General features: G+C 39.8%; 1 protein-coding gene across 1 annotated transcript; it reads left to right on the top strand.

Moving 5' to 3' along the window:
- Positions 1–514: 514 nt before the first annotated feature.
- ASL (argininosuccinate lyase) lies at positions 515–23,578 on the top strand. The gene is made up of 17 exons (XM_034420971.3): positions 515–627; positions 833–896; positions 7,605–7,799; positions 9,654–9,737; positions 10,617–10,673; positions 12,649–12,746; positions 14,158–14,235; positions 14,722–14,799; positions 16,649–16,701; positions 17,491–17,553; positions 18,055–18,169; positions 19,125–19,209; positions 19,789–19,848; positions 21,014–21,097; positions 21,369–21,449; positions 21,894–22,000; positions 23,332–23,578. The coding sequence occupies exons 2-17, from the start codon at positions 885–887 to the stop codon at positions 23,474–23,476; spliced, it is 1,395 nt and encodes a 464-aa protein (XP_034276862.1). The 5' UTR covers positions 515–627; positions 833–884; the 3' UTR covers positions 23,477–23,578.
- The last annotated feature ends 2,042 nt before the right edge of the window (positions 23,579–25,620 follow it).

Here is a 25,620-nt window from a genome sequence, read left to right as displayed (position 1 = left end):
TTGGATCCTGCAACGGGAGTATGCATTCGCATCTTTAAAATTATACTTCATGAAATAAGCAAAACAGTACCAAATACTTAATTTATCATGAGTTGTATTTAAAAAGCACTCTGTGGGACACTGTAAACTCAACAAGCAAATCTTCCGTTTCTTTAAAGAAAACATAGCAGCCGAATGAAAACGATAAGCTGGAATGTTACCGTCTGTTGCCCTCTTGTGTCCTGCATTGTAGAAATCTGGCCTGACAAAACTATCCAAAATATGTTACTTTTTACGATTTCTATGTGTGCAAAATACCCGCATACACAGCCCTTTTTTTTGTTATTATTCTACGAAAAACTCGGTCCCCTCTCAATCTGGAAGTTCTTAAGTAATTTCTTAGGATGGGGAGAATATGAAAAATAAGCAGTTGGGTGTCCTCTTTGGGTCACTGTTAGGGGCTAGAGTCCCGCTTCAGGGGTAAGTGGGGGGTGGGGGCAAAAGAAGGGCAGGTGGGCAGGACATCCCAGCTGGAAGCAAACCCCGCCCTGGGGGGGCGTGGCCTGTTGGCAGCGATCCCTTGAAAAGGAGACCCTTCACAGGCTGAGTTACAGGAGTTCGGATAGCTGGTGGTTGCACGCCCGGGAGGTGAGTTGATTAAGTCTGCAGCGGCTGAGCGGGTCGCAGTGTGGTGAGTCGGTCGTCTCTACGGATCTTGCACGAGTCACTGGCAGGGACCTCTTTGGAGCGAGCGAGCGACTGTGTCTGTGTGTCTGCCTGCCTGGGTCTCTCCGTGCGGCGTCAGACTTAACTGTTCGCTTGTTTGCAATAATCGCTTCCCTCTATCTGACAGGTTCTCCACGTTCTTCGCAAAAACCAGAAAGAAAAACCCACAATCGTCCGTCATGGCAGCTGAGGTGAGTGGGCATCTGGAAGTCTTCTCCCCCACCTCCCTCTGGACATGGAAACGACCTCTGGTTACCCCCTTTCCTGCCCCAAAGAGATCTGCGTGGAGTGGGGGTTGGGGGGGGGGGAAACGGGGATAGAGAGCGGTTTCAGAGATTGGGCAGGTTCCGATGGGATTGCATGAAGTTAAGTGGTGGAGTTGAATGATTGTGAGCCACTTGCAAGGTTTGTTAAGGGCCGCAGAGCACATATCTGGTTATGCCCCTCTCCCACTTTGGAGCTATTACTACACAGTTATATTAGCTGAGGAAAAGTGCCATGGTATCAAGCATTGCATTTCTACCCTCAGTGAGCAAATAGGATGCAGCCGTTCTTACTTGCTGTATCTATAGGCTCCTACAGAGATCCGCTGTTCTCTTTCAGAGGTGAGAACTAGGTGGATTTGATCCAGTCCAACTAGATTTTTTTTTTAGTTGCTCTTATTTGTAGAGTAGGGAAGATCCTGTTTTTGAGCTTATATATCAAATATTTTTCTCTAACTTGCTATATGGGGCTCCCCTACTAGCTGAGTTATTAACAACTGAAGGGCCTCCAATCGGAGGGAAAAACCTAATTAGGTAGGTGAGCTAGCTAGTATGTGAAATGCACTTTAAACAAAAGTTTAAGGCTGAATCATAAACATTTTGGCAACCCCATTCCTAAAAATGCTTCAGCAGTGAAGAAAGGTGCTTTACTATACAGCAGAGAGGGTAAGAAATACCTTGACATCTCCGGCCCCAAAGAGCTTTTATTCTAAGGATTAGAATGATTACAACTAATTTGAAATTAGATATAAATGAGTGTATTTTTGGGAGTTTATTGTAAATAATGAAGAAATACCTTGGGAGGTAATTGCACTAATTCATGTTGAAAAATCTGGAGTTTTGGGAACATTGTTGAAGGAAATCGATGCTTTCTATATGAGTTCCACAACTCATATTTGAGGCATAAAGAGTATAAAAGAGCAGAACACTGTTTAAGAGAGAATGGTGGAATGAATGACTGAAGTTCAAAGAGGAATATATGGCAGTTAGGACACCAGTTGTCTGATGATTAGTTAAAATGCATTTTTCACAGTCATGGAAGCATGGTTTTGTTAGGAATTCTGGGAGCTGTAGTCCAGCACATCTAGAGAGTTGCCAAATTGATAAAAGCTGGCATAAAGCATTAATTCACACATTATATTGGAGAGACAATAACTCAGGGACCAAAAATAAGCTCTGCCACCAGAAAATTGTATTCTTCCCTCCATTTTAAAAGATTAGTTAGCACAACTAGTTAGAGAATTGCTGGGCTGGAGTGTACCAGCAGTCTTATTCTGTGGGGCTGTATTTATACAATTTAATTTAGTTACTCAATAAATTCTTATTCTGCATTCACACATACATTCAAGTATATACTAATCAAAAAAGTTGGTTTGCATATCAACTATGGCACCGAAAGCCAACTGCAGAAATATTAGCCAAGTTGCATATGGTGCAAATATAGCTACACTGAATCTTTAAACTGCCTGTATCATACACATCCATTCAGCAGTTCCATATAATATATTTCCAGAGTTGTAGAAATCAAGAGGGACATGAACTAGGGTTTTAGATTCTAGCGCCCAAAAGTTTGGGGATTAAAGATTGCAAATCAGATGACCAAGGTGATCTGGAAATGCATCACTGTGGCAAATTAAGGAAGCAGTTAATCTGAGTGGAGAAGACAGCAAGATCATGAAAGCCAGAGGGAGAAATCTGAACTGCTTAATTCCTAAATTCCATCCTATTTTCATAAAAGGACAAAATGGTGAAGAGAAGCGTAGGCCAAAATAGGTAAGGAATTGATGGGAGCACCCCAAACTACTGTGAATGAATTTTAAGTCTTTGGATGAATAATACCCCAGATCAGTGTTTCTAAGTTTCCAGGCTTTCCCAAACACCTTGCTGGGAATTGAAGTCCACCTCTCTTAAAGTGGCTAAGGTTGAGAAACACTATTCCTAACTAAAGGAAATGACAGATGTGATTTCAGAACCACTAACAATAATCTTAAAGAATGGCCATTGGACAGGGAAAGTGCCAGAAGACTGAAGCGAAGCTAATTTTGTTCCGGTCTTTAAAAAAAAAAAAGAGCTGGGGGAACTATACCCAGGAAACTGGTCAGTTTGATATTAATACCTGGGAGATTCCTAGAAAAGATAATCAGGAGGTAGGTTTGTAAGCATTTACAGAGGATCAAGATTACTAGAAGCTAGCATGACTCTATTAAAAAATAGGTCATGCTAGACAAACTTTGGTGGGTTTTTTTTTTTTTTAGAAAGTGATTAGATTAATAGATCAAAGGAATACTCTGGATGTAATGTACTTAGATTTCAGAAGGTGATGCATAGCATCTTTCTTAGTAAAATGTAATAATGTGGTGTGGATGGTTCCTATTATAGATAGATACTCAGCTGATTGAACCCAAGCTGATTGATCTTTAATAATACACCTACATGATACACCAGTCCATTAAGTGGGATCTCAGGATTGTATCCTGGGCACAGTGCTCTACAAACATTTTAATAAAAGATTTAGGTAAGGGGATAGGAGGAATGCTAATCAGATTTTCACTCAATACAATACTGGGGGATTCAGTCAGTACAGAGCAGGGGACAAAGGTTCAGAAGAATATTATAGATTTGAATATATCCAGCAAAATGAGTTCAATGTAAAAAATGTAGGTAAATACGTTCAGATGGGGAAAAAAATGGATACACGTACAAGAAAAGTATTTGGCATGACACTAGTTTTGTACTCTCTGAATTTAGTTGTTTTCTTGCAAACTTTTCATTACCCAATGTAGGTAACATCATTAGTATTAGTGCTGGCTCCTTACTAGCATGGAGAGCACCAAGGACCCCGCATTTCAACCCTGAGCTACAAATACTCTCTTTTATTATTTGTATTTGTAAGAAGGATCTCGGTGTCATGTTAGATCATAGATTACTCATGAGCCAACAGTGCACTATATCTGGCAAAAGAGCTAATGCAATAAAGGTATGATAAAATCGTGGGCAATGATAGTTTTACTTTATGTTGCAGTGGTTAGATTTCACTTGGAATATAGTATTGCATTTGCTTCTAGTCACTTCAATATAAGAAGCGTGTTGATGTGCTGGAAAGGAGTACAGATAAAAGCAGCAAAGAGAGTGAGAGGCTTCGAAGCTAAATGTTATGAAGAATGTTTGAAATTTAGCCTAAATAACAGAGGCCTAAAGGGGAGACCTGACAGCAGTCTTCCAATTCTTGAAGGGGTGTCATAGAGAAGGGATGTGGATTTATTATCCCTAATATCCGAGTATAGGACAAGAACTGGTGGATGGAAGGTTTGCAGAGGGAGACACAAACTTAAAATAAGGAGGAATTTGATAGCTCTTAAGCAATGGGACAATTTGTCTCCTATTGGAAGTCCAAAAAAGTGACTTATGACCGTTCTTGCACTTACTACCATTGTAGTGTTACTGTAGTCATGTGATCACAATTTAGGTGGTTGGCAACTGGCTCATATTTATGGTGATTGCAATGTCCTGGGGTCACATGATTGTAATTTGCAAATTTCCCAGCCAGATTCTGACAAGCAAAGTCAATGGGGAAGCCATTAGGGAAGGTCACAAATTGCAATCATGTGATGTTTCACTTAATGGCTGCACCACTTAATGACAAGTGTTCTGGTTCCAATTGTGGTTGTAAGTCAAGGACTATCTGTATAGTCATGGGTGTGGCATCACTGGAGGTTTTCAAACAAATGTTGGAAAGTCATTTGTCTCGGATGGTATGAGAATTCTTGCCCAGGATAGGGGGTTGAAGACCTTTGAGGTACTTTCTATTATTGTTATCTCCTCACTTCAGAAATAAAATATGTATGGCTAACAGGGCCCTACTACAAAAATTACATTATAAAAATTATTTTATAAAAAATAATTTTTATAAAAAAATATAAAAAATATTTAAAAATATGGGGACGCAATGGCTCAGTGGCTAAGATGCTGAGCTTGTCGATCGAAAGGTTGGCAGTTCAGCGGTTCGAATCCCTAGTGCCATGTAACGGGGTGAACTCCCGTTACTTGTCCCAGCTTCTGCAACCTAGCAGTTCGAAAGAACGTAAAAAATGCAAGTAGAAAAATAGGGACCACCTTTGGTGGGAAGAAAACAGCGTTCTGTGGACCTTTGGCATTTAGTCATGCCGGCCACATGATCACGGAGACGTCTTCGGACAGCACTGGCTCTTCTGCTTTGAAACAGAGATGAGCATCGCCCCCTAGAGTCGGGAACGACTAACACATATGTGCGAGGGGAACCTTTACCTTTACCTTTTTATAAAAATTAAAACCTTTATTCCCAGGCAAAGTATAACAGAATAAGGAACAAATTATTCTTTTGGTGGATTTGCCCAAGCCTGCAATTTCACAAGATTTATTTAGTTAGCTAAAATTGGCGATTGGTATTAAATTGTCCTGTCCTGAGCAGAGAGCATTTAGAAGTGGCAAATATCACATTGAAATGGCTTTATTTGAAGAAATACCCTCACCCCACCCCTTAAAACTGCTGGATGAAGATTTAGCCTTCCTTTGGCCCAGAAACCGTATCTTCTGACCAGTGAACTTTGACTGGCCCTTGAGCATCACATGCTGCCTTCATGTTTGCTTTGAGAAAACAGGGCAACAGCTGCACCTGAATCATGCTGACAGAAGGTCTTTTTGGAATTGCTGCAGTGTACTGAGCATATCATTCAAAATGAAGAAACTATATGCTGCCAGGTAGCCAAATGAACAAGCTATCGGGCGCATAGTCGATCCATATGCTGCTAGAGTCCTACATAGAAAGAGAATCTTGAAGGGTTTTTGCTGTGGGTGGGTGTCGAATAGTTGGACTCTAGTGATAGACTTGAAGAAATATATACATTTTAATGAAAAAAAGTTTTTCTGTGGAAGAAAAACTGGTGTGTGCATACATCTTGTTCGGTGTTCAGAATTCTGAATCTAATAGGAAGCCTGTCATATTAGCAGGAAAATCCTAAAATTCTGGCTGAATGAATCTAGTTACTGAATGAACTAATTTTCTGAATTGCACTATACGTGCAGCCGTAAATTAACCATATAAGCTCATTAAATCACAGAAAATCTAATCAAAGTTAAATTAACCAGACTTACATTGTGTAGTGCAATCACAGGGACCACAATCAATGAGTTTATGCATATCTACACAAAGGATAAAATTATTATTATTATACAAGCAGTATTATCGGAGCCATTTGGCAAGGCTTTACAAATTGAATAAATTAAAAATAAATACTTGCTTAGGCTTATTTTTAGGTGCTAGATACATTGTAAAATATGACAGAAGAGGAATTCCTCCTACATGAGTGAAAATTAGAAACAAATCTTCCAAAACACTACCATGTGTTACAAATGATAGGATTGTACTGTCTGGGTAATGGGAGGAAGGATTGTTCTTTTTAATAATTTGACCAGCTATATGATTATTCATCTTATTTAAATCAGTGTTATGGGTGTCTCAGGACCCGAGGAAGTAGATAATGATGTGCAAAATATTACTAGCCCAGAATATCTGCATATTCTTCCATTATTAAAAATATGGTTAACCATCTTCTCTGTTCATGTTTGGTGTTCTTTACCAAAAGTAAAAAGTGCTCACAGATTGGATACCATAATGAAAATATCAAGTTGCCAAGATTACTGTAACCTAATCCTTTTTCCCTTTCAATACATTGATTATAGTAGAATTTGTGACAATCTTTTTTTTCCCCCCAAGATCTTGACATTAATGTCTAAATTTAATAAGGTGAGGACTTGTTAATTTTCAGGGTAAAAATTATTAATGAATGGGGCACTAACTATTTTTATGGTAATGGAGGAATGATCAGACCTTCTAAGCTCAATGTTTCCCAAGTCATTATTTCTTTTCTCAGTTTCTGAGAAACCATCATAAAGTTATCAAAGAGAAATCCAAACTAGAACTAAAATGAGTCATTTCTTGACAGTGAGAACAATTAATCGGTGGAATGGCTTGCCTTCAGAAGTTGTGGGTGCTCCATTACTGGAGGTTTTTAAAATAAGATTGGACAGCTATTTGTCCAGAATTGTATAGGGTTTCTTGCTTGAGCAAGGGGTTGGACTAGAAGACCTCAAGGTCCCTCCCAACTCTGTTATACTGTTACTGAAACTTTCTGCTTCCTCAGGATGCCAGCCACATAAGGCCAGTCCTGATATTTGGCAGTATGCAATATGGATGTATAAGTACCATATACCTGTAAGCTTCTTAAAATGCCCTTGTAATAAAACATTCCCAGCAAGCTGAACTGATTAGAAATGGTGATTTGGGGGCATGACTTCTATCTCAAAGTTAATATAATTAGTATGCTGACCTATTAGGATGTGATCAATAGTAAGAGGATCACCCAGGTGAATTTATAAAAAACATTCCAACAGCTTTAGATGATAGATATTGCCTTCAGCTCTGATGGAGAATGCCAGACCCCACCCCCACCCCCAAAGTCAGATGGTCATTTATCCATGGCATAGGTTGAGAGCACCTCCAGCAACAGAAAGATTTGTTTAGTATACAAACATGGCATTGGAAGAAGCTATTGTTATTAACTTTTATGATACATTCTTTTCCCCTTTTCCTCATCCCAGAGTGACAAACTTTATGGAGGAAGGATAGTGGGAAGTATTGACCCTATCATGGAACAGTTTAACGCTTCGATCGAGATTGATAAGCGCTTGTCGGAATTTGATATCTGCGGAAGCATGGCTTATGCAAAAGCTTTGGAAAAGGCTGGAATTCTATCTAAAGTTGAAATGGAGAAGATCATCAGTGGATTAGAGAAGGTAAAGCTGTGCTAGTGGTAGAAAGAACTCCAAGTAAAGGTAGCCTTAAGTACATGGGACGACTCAGCTTTAAGTATTTTGCAAAACGAATTCCTGTCGGTATTTTATAAACCTAATAAAGTGACAACTGATAATTAAAGCATTTCCCCCACACTTTTAAAAGCACGTATCCAAAAAATAGACCTTGATTTTAGCCAAGCACTATATGTAACAAGGTAAATGTCATCTCCTAGCCTATTGTCAGTCTACCCAGATACGCCAATAGTTCTTGGGGGCTGACATAACTTGAACCTGAGAAATGGGTAAGAGAAGAACTGCTAACAGGTTTCACAAAGAGAGTCTGTTATAGAAGGAGAGAGGTTGAAATGAGTGGTTAAAGAGCAACCAAGTTGAAATGAGAAGGAGATAGAAAAAAGGAAAAATGGCATAGAAGCAGTGATGGACTGCAAAAGAGATGAATAGCAATACCACTTAGACTTGTATAGCGCTTCATAGTGCTTTACATCATTCTCTAAACAGTTTACAGAGTTAGCATATTGCCCTCAACAATCTGGGTCTTTCTTGTACCGACCTTGGAAGGATAGGAGTCAACCTTGAGCCGGTCAGAATCGAACTCCTGGCAGTTGGCAGAGTTAGCCTGGAATTACTGCATTCTAACCACTGCACCACCATAGCTCATAAGGTTTTAGGATGACTCAAGACCACTGAAGAAGAATTAGCACAAGAGTGTTCTGCAAGAAGTAGGGATGGGATAGCATGGGATTTTTGTACCTGGGCAGATATTTAGAGGAAGAAAACAATTCAGAGACAACAGAAAGAAGGCCCTACTTTTGCTAACTGTGGGAGGCTGCCAGCTACTTTCAGTTGAAATCCTGGAGTATTTAGTAACAGTTGCATTTTAGAGTAGGCATGCTGTCATCTTGGTTAATCTCTGAACCGTAGAGAAGTTAGGTCAAAATGTACAGTAATTTATTAAATTCTAAGCAACCCAGAACAGAGAAGAGAGCTGCAGGTCTGTTTATATTCATTCGCTGAATTCCACAATTAGCTGTTTGTCTTTGTATTATTGCTGTGGTAAGAATAAAAAAACCCAGAAAGGTTCACAAGTAAAACTTTATGTGCTTATTTTGTTTAGGAAATCCTAATGCACAACAAAGAGGAGGCAATAGAGAGACTGAGCAAATAAATTTATCAGATTCCTGTGAAGGAAATAACATGATAAGGTCAAGTAAAAAAAAAAAGAGGCTTTGGAGAACTCTAGAGAATATTGAAAACCAATGAACTGGACCCAAGGCCACACATTATGGCCTTGGCGGGGGAAATCTATATGAAGTTTTGTTCTGAAAGGCATAAAAATTACACTTTATGTTTTTTATTTAAAGAGTTTAAAGGGATGGGAAGAAACAAAAAAAAATGTCTGTTGAATAGAAGCCCTTTACCGGGTTCAGCCTGATACTGGGTCACCAGGCACAAATCCAACACTGATTGGCTTAATTAACTCTGCATGGAAATATGCTTTCCATCTTTCAGGCCTATTAATTAGAATGGGAAAGAGTTTTAATCTGGTCCAGAGTCTGTGAATACAGAGCACAGAGTTTCAGTTTAGGCTGAGAATTATGAGAATTGCAGTCCCAGCACATCTGGAAAGTTGCAAAGTGCTGCACTGTGCTGATGATATCATGGACATAGTCACTCCTGCTAGATCTCTGCCAAGAAGATTACAGTTAGGCCTTCTAAAGAAAGGCCTTGCTATTAAGCCCATGAATGATCCATTAAGCCTCCTTTTTTATCCCAGACAACAAGGACATTTTGTGAATTACTAAACAACTTTTTCTTTGACTGGTGTTATTGTAGATTTCTGATGAGTGTTCCAAGGGCAGCTTGATAATCAGCCGAACCGATGAGGACATCCACACTACCGTTGAACGTAGACTCAAGGTTTGTTTGGTTTATCTGCTTGACTGAAATTTTCTGATTTGAAGGATAATGTTTCTACAGTGGTTATGTTTATTTGGAATATTCATAAATGTTCAAACTATTCCAGGTAGAGCAATTGGTTGGTAGAATAGAATCAAAAGGATAACAAGGGGTGGAGCCCTTCCAACAAGGAAAAAGAGTATGATGGGGGGGCAGGGGGAGATGAGATAAATTTGGTGAAGCAAATGTAGTGTAGTAGTGAAGGTGTGGACTAGAAATTAGGAGAACCTGAGTTCTAGTTCTCCTGTATGCATGAAAGCCAGCTGGGTGACTGTAGGCCAGTCACTTTCTCTCATCCAATTCACTTCACTGGGTTGTTGTTGTGGAATCAGAAGTAGGAAGAAGGATCATTGTGTTGTACAAAGCAAAGGCAGGGTATACATCTGTAAATGAATAAATGATCCCACTGAATCTAGAAAAAGAGCAACATCCTGCCCTCCGATGTTAGGTTGGCTCCAACCCTTCTATCTTTTCATAAGGGTCTGAAGATGTGGCTCTGCCAGTTGACTTGGGCCCCAAGCGAGGGAATAGCGCAATGCAGGTGGTTTTTTGAGTAATAACAAATCCCACTTCCCCCCACTCTGCCCCTGACCTCCTCATGCACCCTTGGTTTTAATGTCTGATTTAAACTTTTTATATTTTAATTGTTTATGTAACTGTAAACCACCCAGACTTACCCTGTGGTAAAATGAGCGGCCAATAAAATTAATTAATTGAAAACTCTGAGAAATATACATGGTTTCAGGGGGTTAATCTTGGAAATAGTCAAACTTTGCAGCTACTTGTAGGATCAGATGTCTTCGAAGTATTGGAAAATGAAACCTTTCTTTTTATTTTCAGGAACTGATTGGTGATGTGGCTGGAAAGCTTCACACTGGACGAAGCAGGAATGATCAAGTAGGAATAATCTGAATGATTCTAAAATAATTTTAGCTATATTGATATTCTACCCTGTTTCCGTGAAAATAAGACATACCCTGACAATAAGCCAGTCGTGGGATTCAAATAATTTAATAACCGGTTCTCTGCCCTAATGATTTCTTCCAACAACTAGTTCACCAAACTGCTCAGAAAGTTAACAACCGGTTCTCCTGAAGTGGTGCGAACTGGCTGAATCCCACCACTGTAATAAGCCCAATGGGGCTTTTGAGCCCATGTGCTAAAATAACCCCCCGCCCCAAAAATAAGCCCTCCCCGAAAATATTTAAACACAGAGCTGGAAATCAGGTAAGACGGCAAGAGGAGCCCCATTTTATTTATTTTATTTTTATTTTATTTCGAATTTATATACCGCACCTTCTCCCGAGGGACTCAGGGCGGTGTACAGCCAGATAAAAACATACAATACAAACATTAAAAACAATTAAAAGGATATATATTAATTTGGCCCCAATTTAAGATAACAAACCAATTAAAAATATTTTAAAAATATGTTAAAAAAATATGTTAAGCCAGCCCGGCTTGCCGAAAAAAGAAAGTTTTAAGGGCACGGCGGAAGGCACCGAGGTCTTGGATTCTTGATCTTGATCCATGTGCCCCAAAATAATAAGACAATCCCGAAAATAAGGCCAAGCGCTTATTTCGGGGTTCAAAAAAATATAAGACAGGGTCTTATTTTTGGGGAAACACAGTAGTGCTTCTCCTCCCTCCTTCTGTTTCATGTTTCTGTGCAAACGAAATAGACGATCATTGGAAGATGATCTGAAAATCTGAATTATTACAAAGTGTTAAAGAACATCGAATTAGTTTTCTTTGATTTAAGACAACAAATAACAAAATAACCCCTGAAGTTTTTTGAACTCTGCCACATTAGTTTAAAAACATATGTTGGAAATGAAATAAAATTGCATATGATATAGTTACAGTATATCTATTTGTAGTTCTATTTTGATTAAATATTCATCTGGCAGAAAAAGCTGATCTTAAATAATGATTTTAACCAGCTTATAAGAGGAGTTTCAAATAAATTCTCTCTTCATCTTTTCCTTCTTGCATCTAATCAATGATGGCTTACAGGATGCAGAATTCAGAATTATTTAAATTCTTGTCCTCCTCCATAATTTATGAGAGCCACTTTGTATTTGAAATGATAGAAGCTTCAATGCATTGGACTTGACAGGCAACAGATGACCTTTTGGTGATGGTGTTGTCATTTGTATGATAATATCTTCACATAAATGATATAAATGCCCAAGATGTCTTAATCTCTTCATTACCATACATTCCAAAATAAGGAACACAGGAATCCATTAAAATGAGGCTCCATTATACTGAGAACAGATACCTTTCTAGAATTATTAAGTTTAGCCACTGTCTCTAGCCATTTTGAAGGGATATTGAAGTGGTGTCTTCAAACATTACCCACCATCTGAACTCTATTCTCCCAAAACCATAAATACAGGTAGTCCTCAACTTACTACCAAACTGAGCCCAAAATGTATGTTGCCAAGTGAGAAATTTGTTACGTGCCCCATTTTACGACTTTTCTTGCCACATTTGTTCAATGAATCACTGCAGTTGTTAAATTAGTAACACAGCTGTTAAGTGAATCTGATTTCCTCATCGACTTTGCTCGTCAGAAGGTTGCAAAGAGTGATGACATGACCCCAGGGAGCTGCAACTGTCATAAATGTGAGTCAGTTGTCAAGCATCCGAATGTATCACGTATCACGTGACCATGGTGATGCTGCAACGGTCATAAGTGTGAAGATGGTCATGTCACTTTTTTCAGTGCCTTTGAATGGTTACTAAATGAACTGTTGTAAATTGAGGACTACCTGTAATCCTCTGAGCATCCTTTGGGAAAATCGTATTTCCATTGGATGGTTTGGGTCTCCTTTTCTGAAAATCCAAATGTGTGCCTTTCTTACAGATAGTGACTGATCTGAGGTTGTTCATGAAGAGCTCCATGACAATGCTGTCCGTTCACCTTCAACAGCTCATTCGGACCCTGATGGAACGTGCTTCTACGTAAGCCTGGCTCTTTCTCTTAAGCCTAGTGGCTATAACAGACTGTAGATCAAGAGCATCTGCCTGTGCCCAGCTATCTCTCCCACCCTTCCATCATCCTCCATTAATAAAATTCCTATTGAATTAACCCCCAATTCACTCTTATGATCCCTGATTAAAAGCACAAGGAAATGTGTGAGAAATCTAATCCAACCATTTTATTCCCCCACTGGATGACCAGATTCTTCTGGTAACCTGCAAGCAAAGCACCAAGTCCTTGAAACTAGGTGCTCTGATATACAATGAAGGCTCCATTTAGTTATGAGGAACACCAATCCTTTGAGCTTTCTTGTCATGGAATCACCCAGACCAGTAGTGGGTTTCAACTGGTGTTACCACCGGTTCGCATCATGCACGCGCTTCGCTCGCACGCACACCAAACTTGCACTCCACACAAGCACAGTGTATTACAGAACAGCTGAGATACGGCAATCCGCTCTGCTGCGCCTTTCAGCTGGGCTAAAAACGACCAAATATAAGGTATGTATAACACAGGGGTGGGCGGGAGGGCCAACCTAACCGTCAGAGAGAACCAGTTCATTCTCAGCTCACCATCATTGCTACCAGCTCGCCCGATCCGGGCCGAACCGGTAGAAACCACCACTGACCCAGACCAAAGGTTCCAAGGAAGCCCTAAAAACAAACATCCTACGTCCTACCTTTTCTCCCAAGTTTCTGATATATATATATATTTCCTAGGGTTGGGGAATTCTGAGAATGGCAGTCCACACATTGTAGAGTTGTCAAGGTTGAGAAATATTGCACGACATGGAGGTTCTATTTGATGAACCAAAATGACCAAAAAAATTCCAAGCATACATATTCTCCATGAATTAGGTTCATCATATCTGAGATACGTGCAAAGCCTTTTCAGCAGGAGGAATCACACTGAGCTTTGTGTAGTTGCCAAGGAAGGGAAAGGGTGTTTTCCCTATAGCTTCCCTCCAAAGCAGATCTTGGGGGACTATAAAAGGATGCTGGCCAACTGCATAGGGTTGGTAGGTACCTTCTGACCTGGCTCACTAAGACCTAGTCACTACTCAATAAACCTTTTGGTTTTTGAGTCTGACCTGCCATTGATCATAAGAAACAATTAATAGGCACATACGCCTAATTGCTTTCTCCCAGTAATTTGGATATTGTTTTGGTTCATGGTAATAAAATATGACAACTGGTATACATGGATATATTTTTCATCTGTGAATTCATTCATCCATTACAAAACCATGTTTTTCCTTATTAATGTATGACAGGATGATGAGCTTCATAAATAATTGTTGGGGTTTTTTCTCCCTCTCTTCAATTGTCTGTTCATTGTTAAAATGAAGGGTAAATTTGTAACTTTGTGGTCTGTCTACTTGTTCTGTTGTAGTGAAATGGAGGTGATATTTCCTGGTTACACCCACCTGCAAAAGGCTCAACCAATCAGATGGAGCCACTTTTTACTCAGGTAACCAATCCCCTTAGCACTTTCTGGAGTTAACTTTTGTCAGTGCATACATCAGCCGAATTATAGCCACCATCTATAACAGCTGGTGTCCCATGAAAATGGAAAAGAAAAGGTTACATTTGACAATAGACTTAATTTTAGTGTGGAATTGAACTTCCAGATTCAAAACTTGGACCCCATCAAATTTTGCTTTTAAAATTTTGAATTTTTAAAAATTATGTGTTAATTTTTCTTGCTTATAGTGAATGCTTAACATGCTATTTCTTCCTTTGTTTGAGAAGGGCTATGTACACTATTTAAGTTAATACTTTTACATAAAATTCTGCAGTTCATACGTCCATGTGCCCAAGAACAATTTTGCTGCTGTAAAGATTTTCTATTATCAGCACCTATTAAAATTCTCTAACAAAAGAACCTTCCTTCCTTCCTTCCTTCCTTCCTTCCTTCCTTCCTTCCTTCCTTCCCTTTTTTTCTTTTTTCTCACAGCTTTGCTGTCGCTCTGACCAGAGACCACGAGCGCCTATATGAGGCTAAAAAAAGGATCAATGTTCTGCCTTTGGGAAGGTAAAAGCAACCCCACCCACCCCCACCCCAGAAAATGTTTGCGGGTCAGTAGAGGTCAAACTAATTTGCTGTGAACGTATCTAAATCAAGAAATGTTAATGTGGGTGAGGAAAATAGAATAATTCCTCCCTCCCAATTATATTTGCAAACACTCAGTTTAGCCAGTCTGTTATTGTATTCAACTCGGTTTCCAGAAATAAGTCTGTGCAATCACCTAAAAACTTACATCATACAAATTGACAAGAGAATCATAATTTGGCTGCTTTGCCCGAAAGCAGAAGGACAAAGAAGAATGGAGGAGGGCTGGAGAATTCTGGGAGTTGAAGTCCATAAGTCTTAAAGCTGCCAAGTTTGGGGACCCCTGCTTTAAAATATTATTATATAAGAAACATTACGTTTCCTATGTGGGGAGTAATTATACAACCTACTTGCAAACTATGATGTAATAGGGATAAATAGCTCCACTTGGTAGCATTTTAATGATATAATCTGCCTTCTGCATCATTATTTTCCCTAATAGTAGGGAAATGACCTTGGTTGCAGAGAGATATTTTTTTACAATTCTCAGCTTGGACAACCATGGAAACATTGTTTTCTTGGTCTTGAGATAATCATGGTGGCAAGGATGATGAATAACATTGGTTTACTATAGATAGTAAACCTCAACTTATGACCACAATGGAGCCCAAAATTTCTGTTGCTAAATGAGACATTTTTAAAGTTAGTTTTGCCCCATTTTACGACTTTTTTGTCAGAGTTGTTAAGTGAATCGCTGCAGTTGTTAAGTTAGTAGCACAGTTGTTAAGTGAATCTGATATACCTGTTGATTTTGTTTGTCAGAAGGTCACAAAAGGGGATCACGCAACCGTCATAAATCTGAGTCAGTTGCCAAGTGGCTGAATTTTGATCACATGCTCATGGGGATGCTACAGTGGTCATAAGTGTGAAAAACGGCCATAAATCACTTTTTTTTCAGTGCTGTTGTAATTTTGAATGGTCACTAAATGAACTGTTGTAAGTTGAGGATTACCTGTATTAGGGAGATTGACTTAAAAAAAAATAAGGGGAATCACTAGAGAAGGCCTAGATCAGGGGTGTCAAACTGGCGGCCCGTGGACCGGATGCGCAGGCCATGCCCACCCAAGCCCCATGAAGGCAAAAACCTCACGATACGTTATGTGACATCAACGTGACATGGCGAGTTTGACACCCGTAGCCTAGATGCATTATAATTAATAATGAAATACCATTCAAGTGCTTCACCACTTGGTCATTCATATGGAGGAAATGGGATGAAAGTGTGGGCAAATGAGGATGCAATTTAAGATTCCTGATTTGGGTATCCAAAGCCCAACTGGCATTATTGACATTATTAGGGCCAGCAAAGCAAAGATCCTCTGACTTTGTTCCATAGAATGCTACTGAGGAAACTTCCAACATGCAATCACTGTGGAGCACTGCAGGGGATCTGGGCATGGGTGAAATCCGGCAGGTTCTGACAGGTTCTGGAGAACCAGTAATGGAAATTTTGAATAGTTCGGAGAACTGGCAGATGCCACCTCTGGCTGGCCCCAGAGTGGGGTGGGAATGGAGATTTTGCAATATCCTTCCCCCAGGAGTGGGGATTTTGCAGTATCCTTCCCCTGGAGTGGGGTGGGAATGGAGATTTTGCAGTATCCTTCCCCTACCATGCCCACCAAGCCATGCCACAGAACTGGTAGTAAAAAAAAATTGGATTTCACCACTGGATCTGGGGTATGCAATTTGGGCCAAGTCTCTTCTGTGGGATGCCTTTTCCCTTTGTAGATATTTTAAGGATTCCTCCTTCTAATCTTTCTCTCTGTTGCAGTGGGGCTTTGGCTGGCAACCCATTTGGCCTGGACCGTGAACTGCTCCGCCGAGGTGAGCTTTATGTCTCTGCTTGAATAAGCAGTTGAAATGTGTCCAGAAGGCAAAGGGATTGAAATGAGATCAAGGGTTAGGCACAAGTATGTTGAAGTTGCCACACAGAGCGATAAACATAATTCTTGATGTTTCACAGCAGTGGTTTCCAAACCAAGTCCTTGGTCTTCCGCGATCATCGGTCAGGTAGATTAGATGGGTATCATTTCAGGGGCGCTCATTCTTTAATCTTGCTTTAAATACTTCCAAAGCCATTTGGGATTTTGTTCTTAAAACAGTTTGATGGGAGTGGTGGGGTTAACATTCCTAACAAGAGAATTTCTGGGACTCAAGCATGGAGACATACAAAGGTATTAGTCCTGAGAAAACATGTTGTTTCCTTCTTCCACTTGTATGAGGACAAATTGCATATGTTCATTAATGAGGTAATAGTCCATGGGAATTGGCAGAGGGTTAAAATCAGCAAGATGGTTAGCTCTGTACAATGATCAGAGCCCTGTCTCTTTTGTGCATTTGTAAGATTTTTGATCCCACCTGTGGACACTGGAGAATAACATAACAGAATATTATTCTATTATTCACCTTGAGTATACTTACATTGAATTTCATGACCGTTTGGTCTTACATGCCAGCATGTAGAGACCTGCGTGCTACCAGCAGAACTTTTGAAAAACAAACAAACATGAATTTTCTTCTCTAAACTGGGACCCTCCAGAAATGTTGAAATCCTATTCCCAGAGTCTCCAGAATTAATTGTATCCTTGCTTTTTTCCCCCCTTTTAATTACAGAATTGGATTTTGCCACCATCAGCATCAACAGCATGGATGCAGTGAGCGATCGAGACTTTGTGGGTAGGTACACTGCTTTTGTGTTTCTTTTTGGCGGTCCGTTGTGGGGAAAGTGGCAAAATAATAGGATTACGAACAAAAGAAAAGAAAAGAAGGAATTGAACAGGGTTATGCTTCTGTAATTCTCTTAAGAACTGTGCTGGCACATGCACAGTAGGTCAAAAGCTGCAAACGCCAAATACATCAGCCAGCATGCCATGTGGTTCTGATTTTGATGGGTGGGTTGAAGGGTGAAATGAATGCATTAAGTCTTACAGGGATTGAAGGTTTTCATGTCATCTCTCAAAACCCTGCCAATCTCCCCAAAACAAAGACTAAGCCAAATCACCCACAGTAGAGGTTCTAGGTCTCAACAAGGAATGCTTTTAGGGATGCTTCTTAATTTTATGTCCCTAGATTGTGCATTGATTGTTTCTAGCCAGGGCAGCATACTTCGTTTTTCATTCAGAAACAAAATTTATACTTTTTTTTTCCCCTCTCCCTCCCCCTTCTTCCTTTTATCAGTGGAGTTTCTTTACATTGCTTCCATGATCATGGTTCACCTGAGCAGATTATCTGAAGATCTGATTCTCTATGCCACAAAGGAGTTTGGATTCATCACTCTCTCGGATGCATATTGGTAATTTGGGGGCATCTCTCAACCTTTCAAGTCCTTGTTCTAGCAGTCTCATTCTAGAGTCCAGTAACTTGTCCAGTAGCCTGGCTAGGTGACTCAGTGGCTAAGATGCTGAGCTTGTTGATCAGAAAGGTCGACAGTTCGGCAGTTCGAATCCCTAGTATAGGTCTCCTGTGTGAGCAGAGGGTTGAACTAGATGACCTCCAAGGTTCCTTCCAACTCTGTTACTGTTATAACTTTGATATTGCATGGATGGAGACTCTTATCCGGAGCTCCTCCAATTATAAACTTTTTTTTCAAAAATATTGTTCTACTTGTCTTTCCACTGAGAAACCAGGTTGCTGTGCAACATTGAATAAAACGAATCAAATGAGTGTTGCGATCGTAAAACTTCACTAATAAAACCATTCAGGAAGCAGAAGCAATTTGAAAAGTCAAGTTGAAAAGATATACTGACAATATATTTGCTTACCAACTGCCGCATTTAGCAACCAATGCAGAAATGAAATTGTAAGTTGTGGTCATGTGATGTCTTGTTTAATGACTGCCCTGATTCACTTAATGATGGAAACAGAAGCGAATTCATAATTCGGGCGCAGTCACATGAGATTTCAATTACTGACCACAGTACTTAGCGATGGAGTTCACAACAGTGAACCAAGTAGGCAGGGCCAGAGATCTGTGCACCACAGCAGGGGTCTCCAACAAAGCTGGCTGGGGAATTCTGGGAGTTGAAGTCCTCCAGGCTTAAAACTTGCTAAGGTTGGAGACCCCTGCACCAGGGCATTTCCTCTAGTGCCCTCTTCAGTTGGAAAGCAAATAAGTAAATAATCCCATCTTTCCTTTGATTAGGAAATTTGTGAATTCATGCTAGTAGTGCAGAATTAGACATTGCTTGCGCATTAGAAGCTTGAGATATTTGCAGATGCATCATGTTATTTTTTGTTTTTGGTTAAAGCACTGGGAGCAGCCTGATGCCTCAGAAGAGAAATCCAGATAGCCTTGAATTGATCCGCAGCAAGGCTGGCCGAGTGATTGGAAGAGTAAGTGCTCAGGTTTCATGAACAGAGAATTTGTTTGTTTGTTTGTTTGTTTGTGTCACAAGCATCACAGTTAAAAACACTGAGTTGGTGGAAATGCTTTAGTAAGCCAGGGATATGTTTGCAAGGGAAGGTGTTAGTTCTGACATATAACCCCCCCAGAACCTGACATATAACCCCCCCCAAACTTCAGTCAGAACTAAAGAAGATTCTTGGATGAGAAGCGAACGTCTTCAAGGAAAAACAAAGCCCAGTTGCCTTTTGGGAAAAAAAATACCACCTTTGCGATGACCCACAGAAGGAAGGAAGATTAGGATGTTACATGATTATAGCTCCTATTTTTAAAAGTTAAATATTCAATGTAAACTGAGAATGGAGTAGGAGGAGTCTGGAAAGAAAGCTAATGCAGGCTTTCTAAGAAAACGAGGATTCATGAAACTGTGGGGTGGGGTGTGTGGCTAGAATATTGATCCATGCACAAGAGACTGTAGCCTTGAAAATGAGGTGGGGAGATTTACTGCCCTTGATGATGACATGGCCAAGAACTGGGAATTTTAACAGAGCTTTTTGGACCTCTTGCAGGCTACTGGACTCCTTGTGATTCTGAAAGGACTTCCCAGTACCTATAACAAGGATCTGCAGGTAAATGATGGGATTCTTTCCATCTGATCATCAAGGCTTGCTCTAGTTGCTGCTTCTCTGCATATTCAGCTGATTTTTGGCTATGTAGTTGTGATTCTGTAACTTCCTGCTGCAAGAGAACAAATGCTTGAATTCAAGTGGTTTTGGGATAATTCTTTAGGATGGGCTAAAAGTAGAGTTTGGGCTGATAAGATCCAGAAAGCAGCTGGTGAGCTTATGGCACCTAGGCTAGCTTAGGCTAGTGCTTCTTCTTAACCTCAGCAAATTTAACATGTGTGGACTTCAATTCCCAGAATTCTTCAGTCATTCACAATTATCTGTGCTTTTTATGAGGAATAAATCAATTTTACTAATTTGATAACATTCCTGCCAACCATTTCCCTGGCTTATTTGCAGAATTCAAAATTGTTTTGTTTTGTATAATTCATTTTTTACATCCCTTTCTCTTAACTGTTAACGAAGACAGCCGCCACTGTAAAAGTTAAATTTGTTGTGAAATAATTTTCTTTTTTGGGAATTTACCACTTTCAGAGAATCTTGACTTAGATAGGCTGCCTTCTGTTCCAGTCAGATCCTTTTTAGGCTAGTCTAAATTGACATAATTAGGTTGTGTTCACACAACATACTTAATCAGTTTAAAGATCCTAGGAGATACATGTGCATAACATGCTAAGGTTGATTAATGTTTTGTTCACCTGTATTATGGCTAACAGGTTAGTTTGTCATGCAATCTAAGGTGCAAATCTAGCAAATAACTTAATTCAATATCCATATTCAACTTATTACGTGAATGCAGCCACTGAATATTACTTGAGGGTTAGCAAATATAAAATTACTTTTTTGACATATGGCCCTTATGATCATTATTGGGGAGGATCTGTGTGTGATTATTATCAGAATTGCCATGTTTGGAAGTGGTTTATCTTTTAGTATTGAACCTTACTAAGGACCTTGTCATTACTGGAAACTGGCTAGTAGGCTAAGGTGACCTTGAGACTTACCCTGGGAGACAGCCCTTGTATAAGGTGGAAAAAAAGTTTCTGCCCATAGTATATCAGCTTCCACATGCACTGAAATACCAGATGTTGGGGGCCAGAGGATGTTCTTCCCCTACCAGCCATTATCTTCTTAGGTAACCGTCTTTCAACATTTTTTTTACAAATAGGAAGATAAGGAAGCTGTGATGGATGTGATGGATACCCTGAGTACTGTGCTTAAAGTTTCCACTGGAGTTATCTCCACTCTCCAGGTGAGCATTTCAAAAAGATGGGTTATCCTATTGGCTAGAATGGCTTAAATGTTTTTCTCCGAATCTCCAAGAACCTTGCCCCTTTATTCCGTCCTACATCTACTTTTGACACTCAAGGAGCAGAAATCCCATTATGCGTTCACCAAGTTGAATGTAACTGCCATGTTGAGTTTTTTTAAAAATAATGGTTAAAAATACATTCATTCATTTCGACTAGCTAGCGTGTGATAATTATGATTCCTTCTCATCGTTCTTTCATTCATTCGTCTAGATCAACAGGGATAACATGGAAAGAGCCCTGACCCCTGAAATGTTGTCTACAGATCTTGCTTACTATTTGGTGCGCAAAGGAGTGAGTATCCAAGCTTGTAGGGGACAGAATCACTTATATCCATGTGCCAAGTTCATGACTCTAATGGCACAGGATGTAGCTGGGCAAGAAATTGGCTGGGCATCCGTTCTTATCACCCTAAACAAATATCGGAGAAAACTTTGAGCCTGAGGAATTGCTGGCTATACTGACAAGTCCGTACCTTCCTCCAATATCTGTTATTTTATTTAATGGATTTATAGGGCTGTCCAACTCAAAGAATATCCCAGCAGGGATCCAAGAGTCTTCATAAATGATGCTGCCATTGGGTTTTGCATTTCATGTCTGTGCCACATTCTATAGTCCAGAAATAGTTGGAAATGTCAGCACTGAAATGTCAGCTTCAGAACACAGGGGATCTTTTGAGGGTAAAAATTAGACAGGAAAATATTTAAGCCTCCTGATTTTGTTCCCCTTGTGTTCCAGGTGCCGTTCAGACAAGCCCACACTGTTGTGGGGAAGGCAGTCCGTTTAGCCGAGAGCAAAGGAGTGACTCTTAATCATTTATCCATGGATGACATGAAGGGAATTCAGTATGTATTGGGTTATGGGAGCTTTTAAAGGTTTTCCTATAGTAGATATTGCTTTTAAGAGCCAGTGTGGCACAGTGGTTAGAAGGCAGTATTGCAGGCTAATTCTGCCCATTGCCAGTTCGATCCTGACCGGCTCAAGGTTGACTTATCCATCCTTCTGAGGTCAGTAAAATGAGGACCCAGATTGTTGGGAGCAATATGCTGACTCTATAAACCGCTTAGAGAGGGCTGTAAAGTCTATGAAGAGGTTGATATGTCTAAGTGCTATTGTTATTGCTAACTCTTGAAAACAAGGAAGTCATATTACTACCTCTAATAGTAGTTGGATATGGAGATAAGTCACATTTATGGAATGCTAAAGACTTATGCTATTACTATCATCTATTCAGTGACCCTCTGGGACCCCACAATTCCATATCTTTTTTCCCAGGGATGGAAATTATCCCCCGAATAGTAGCACAACCTAATTAAGTAATTATGAAAACTATTTCATAAGTACAATCATAAAGCAATCTTTTGTAATCAATGCTAAAGGAGTAGAGTGTTAAGATTAAGTACCAGATCCATGTTCAAATCCCTGCTTAACCAGAAAGTTCACAGAAAGGCCCACTGTCTATCAGCCTAATCTACCTCACAGGGTTGTACTGAGGAGTCATAAATTGAGTTCCAAGCTCACATTTGGCTTTTTAGTTGCATGCTAAGGGTTGCAGTCTAAAATAATAGCGGAACCAGGGCAGAAATCTGACTTTGGTCTCATTTTATTTGCTCTGAAACTTGAGTAAAGCTAAGTTGTGCACTTAAAAATTAGTGACCACTTTGGTATGAGCTGAGGAGACTGTACTCCAAACCTTGAGAGGCAGCACCAGATTCTAGGACAGTGTTTTTTAAATTTGGCAACTTTCAGTTGTGTAAACTTGAACTCCCAACTCCCAGCCAGCATGGTGAAAACTCTCTTCTAGAATGTGAAGTTGAATATTTCTAGCTTAGGTAAGCTAGGCTGTGTAGTCCACTTGCCTTACTAATGATGATCTGTTCATTCTCTAAGACAGGAGTGGGGAACAATGGCCCTTTTATGACCTGTGGACTTCAACTCCCAGAATCCCATGGCTGGCTCAAGAATTCTGGGAGTCGAAGTCCACAGGTCATAAAGGGGCCATCGTTCCCCATCCCTGCTCTAGTAGGAGCCATTGAAGGTGACAGCTGTTCCTATTTGCAGAGCTCCTGCATTCTGTTTCTCGGTCAGTTAAAATGTGTGAAAGGAGAAGCTTTAGGTTTAAAAGACTGTCTTTCCGTAATATCTGACTGAAGCTATTTCTTGTTGCTCCTTCCAGCCCCATGATGGGAAGTGATATCTCACAAATCTTCAACCATCAGCATAGCGTGGAGCAGTACACCTCCCCTGGGGGCACCGCCAGGAGCTGCGTGAGTGCCCAGATTGAATATCTGAAGGAGATACTGAAGAGACAGAAGGATTAAGTTTTGAGTGTGGGGAAATACTGTCCCATTGCTGCAGGTTTCTGCTTAGCATGTTTAATCACAAGATAATAAATACAGTGGCATATTGGATTTCAGGAAAAACTGTGTATGCTTCTTCTTCTTTTCTTTTTCTTTTTTACTTTGGGTCATATGTTTCAACCAGGAAAAATTTAGTTATTATTTCAAAAATGTTTCCACCGAGAAAGATTCATGTAGTCATTTATTTTAATCAATTTATATAGCTACCCATCTCAGCAGTGACTCTGGGTAGCTAACATAAAATTAAAACTCAATAGAAAACAAATCAATAACAAATATAAAGTACATACAGTGTACATACCAAGAACAGTATTTTTTTATCATTTTATTGTTTTTATTTACAATAAAAAAGTAGCCCATGAGATAGGTGGCAAATAGTACCACTAATAATAGTTCCTTGGGTGCAATCTCCAAATCATTGAAGCACACTTGAACACCATGTCAGCATTGACAAATTCACCATCAGTCAATTGCAAAAACCAGCTTTACTTGAAACAGCTGACATCGTGCGACAATATCTGCAATACCATCAAACATCCATATCTGCCTATCCCAGGTCCTTGAGAAGAACTTTATAGGCAGACAAAAATGCCAAATCCAGTTTGAACATCTGGCTGATTGTGTGACGTCCCATAATAATAATAATAATAATAATAATAATAATAATAATAATAATAATAATAATAATAATTACAATAGTGGGAAGAAAGATCATGACTATAAACCGAACAATGAGCTGGGTTGGCACAATATGCTAAAATGAATGGTGAAGATACAATAAGAGTCCAATCTTGGCTCATCAAAATTCAAAAAAACCCATACATGGACTTCAATACTGAGAACCAGCAACAGCAATATCCTGTTGTACAAAGCTATTCTGTTCCTAGGAGACGAAGCATTTATTACCAGCAGTCAAAGTTCAAAGGGCAAAGGGGTCGGCGTCTTCAGGGTCAAGGTTTCCAAGAAAGCTTTCAAAGCTTTCAGCTCTGGTTCAAGCTTCAAAGCAAGTCAGCTCTGATTCTGAAAACCAAGGGAGTCTCATGCTAAATGTTACCCAACACAACTACCATTTCTCCATCTTTCTACCTTGTGGCTTTCTATCTGAAAATGTCAGCCAGCATTCCATATGTTGCTAGTTAGAACTCTGGTTCAGGATTGGTGGCTTTGGGTATAGAATCAGTGATGGAAAGTTACTGATATTGCCTTTTGTTTGGCAGATGTGTCCAAAAACTTCCATTCTTCCCCCAGACTGCCAATCTGCCCTCCTCCAGACAACCCTTTCAGGAGTAATTCTGTGACTTTCCAGAAGTGAATCCACCAAGCCAAAAGTATCATGGGTGGTCCAGTCCAAAGATTGAGTGGTTTCATCTCTATTGCCCATCTATCTGTATCTGAACCACTTGCATTGTTCCTACTCCTTGTCTGAAATTGATTACACACTCCAGGGCACAATAGAAGGAGAGTAATCATTAAAACCTGGACAGTTTACCAGACAGGAAGGAGAATCAAACACTCAACAGCCAACTGAACAGCAATGCATTACTTTATGTAGCGCTGCAGACTTTACATTTCTCATACTGGACTCTTCTCATAGTGCTAAATAGGCTGAGAAAATGTTTATGAAAAGAGAACTAATAAAAGAGAAAATAGCTCACTGTTTTTAGAAAAAAGACTTGCAAGACTGTATCATCCGCATTTAAAGTTGGTTGTTTCACCATAGCTTGCATAAGCTTCAATTGAAGGAGTCCACATATTGCAGAATTGGTTCACATTGTGCACTATGGCTTATGCAGGCAACCTGGGGCCTTTCTAAAAGTTGGTATCAAGTTATAAGGTTCATATGACATTAAATACAACGCATTAATCCTAATCAGATGAAATTCAAGTCAAACTCATCATAACAAAAGGCAGCATCCAGACAATTTTGGCTACTTAGCAAAAAAGCTAAGTAGAATTAAACCTTAATAGTATCTGAATGGGAAACCACCAGAAGCTGAACTCCAAGGATTTTATCTTTCTTCAGATCATTTCATTTTGATCTTAGCTCTACCTATTTCTTTTTCCAGCCCTGGCCTACTATGTTAGCCCTGATACTCATATTCTGC

This window comes from Pantherophis guttatus, chromosome 1 (genome assembly GCF_059756535.1).
Source record: "Pantherophis guttatus breed Tessera chromosome 1, ASM5975653v1, whole genome shotgun sequence".
Taxonomy (NCBI): domain Eukaryota; kingdom Metazoa; phylum Chordata; class Lepidosauria; order Squamata; family Colubridae; genus Pantherophis; species Pantherophis guttatus.
Note: the sequence above shows the minus strand (reverse complement) of the source record. Positions and strands in the feature narration are given on the sequence as shown.

Excerpts from the sequence above, each read along its gene's own strand:
- ASL (XM_034420971.3), top strand. Across the intron at positions 10,674-12,648 it reads GACGAAGCAGGAATGATCAA|ATAGTGACTGATCTGAGGTT; the intron begins GTAGGAATAATC and ends CCTTTCTTACAG. Across the intron at positions 16,702-17,490 it reads CCGTGAACTGCTCCGCCGAG|AATTGGATTTTGCCACCATC; the intron begins GTGAGCTTTATG and ends TTTTAATTACAG.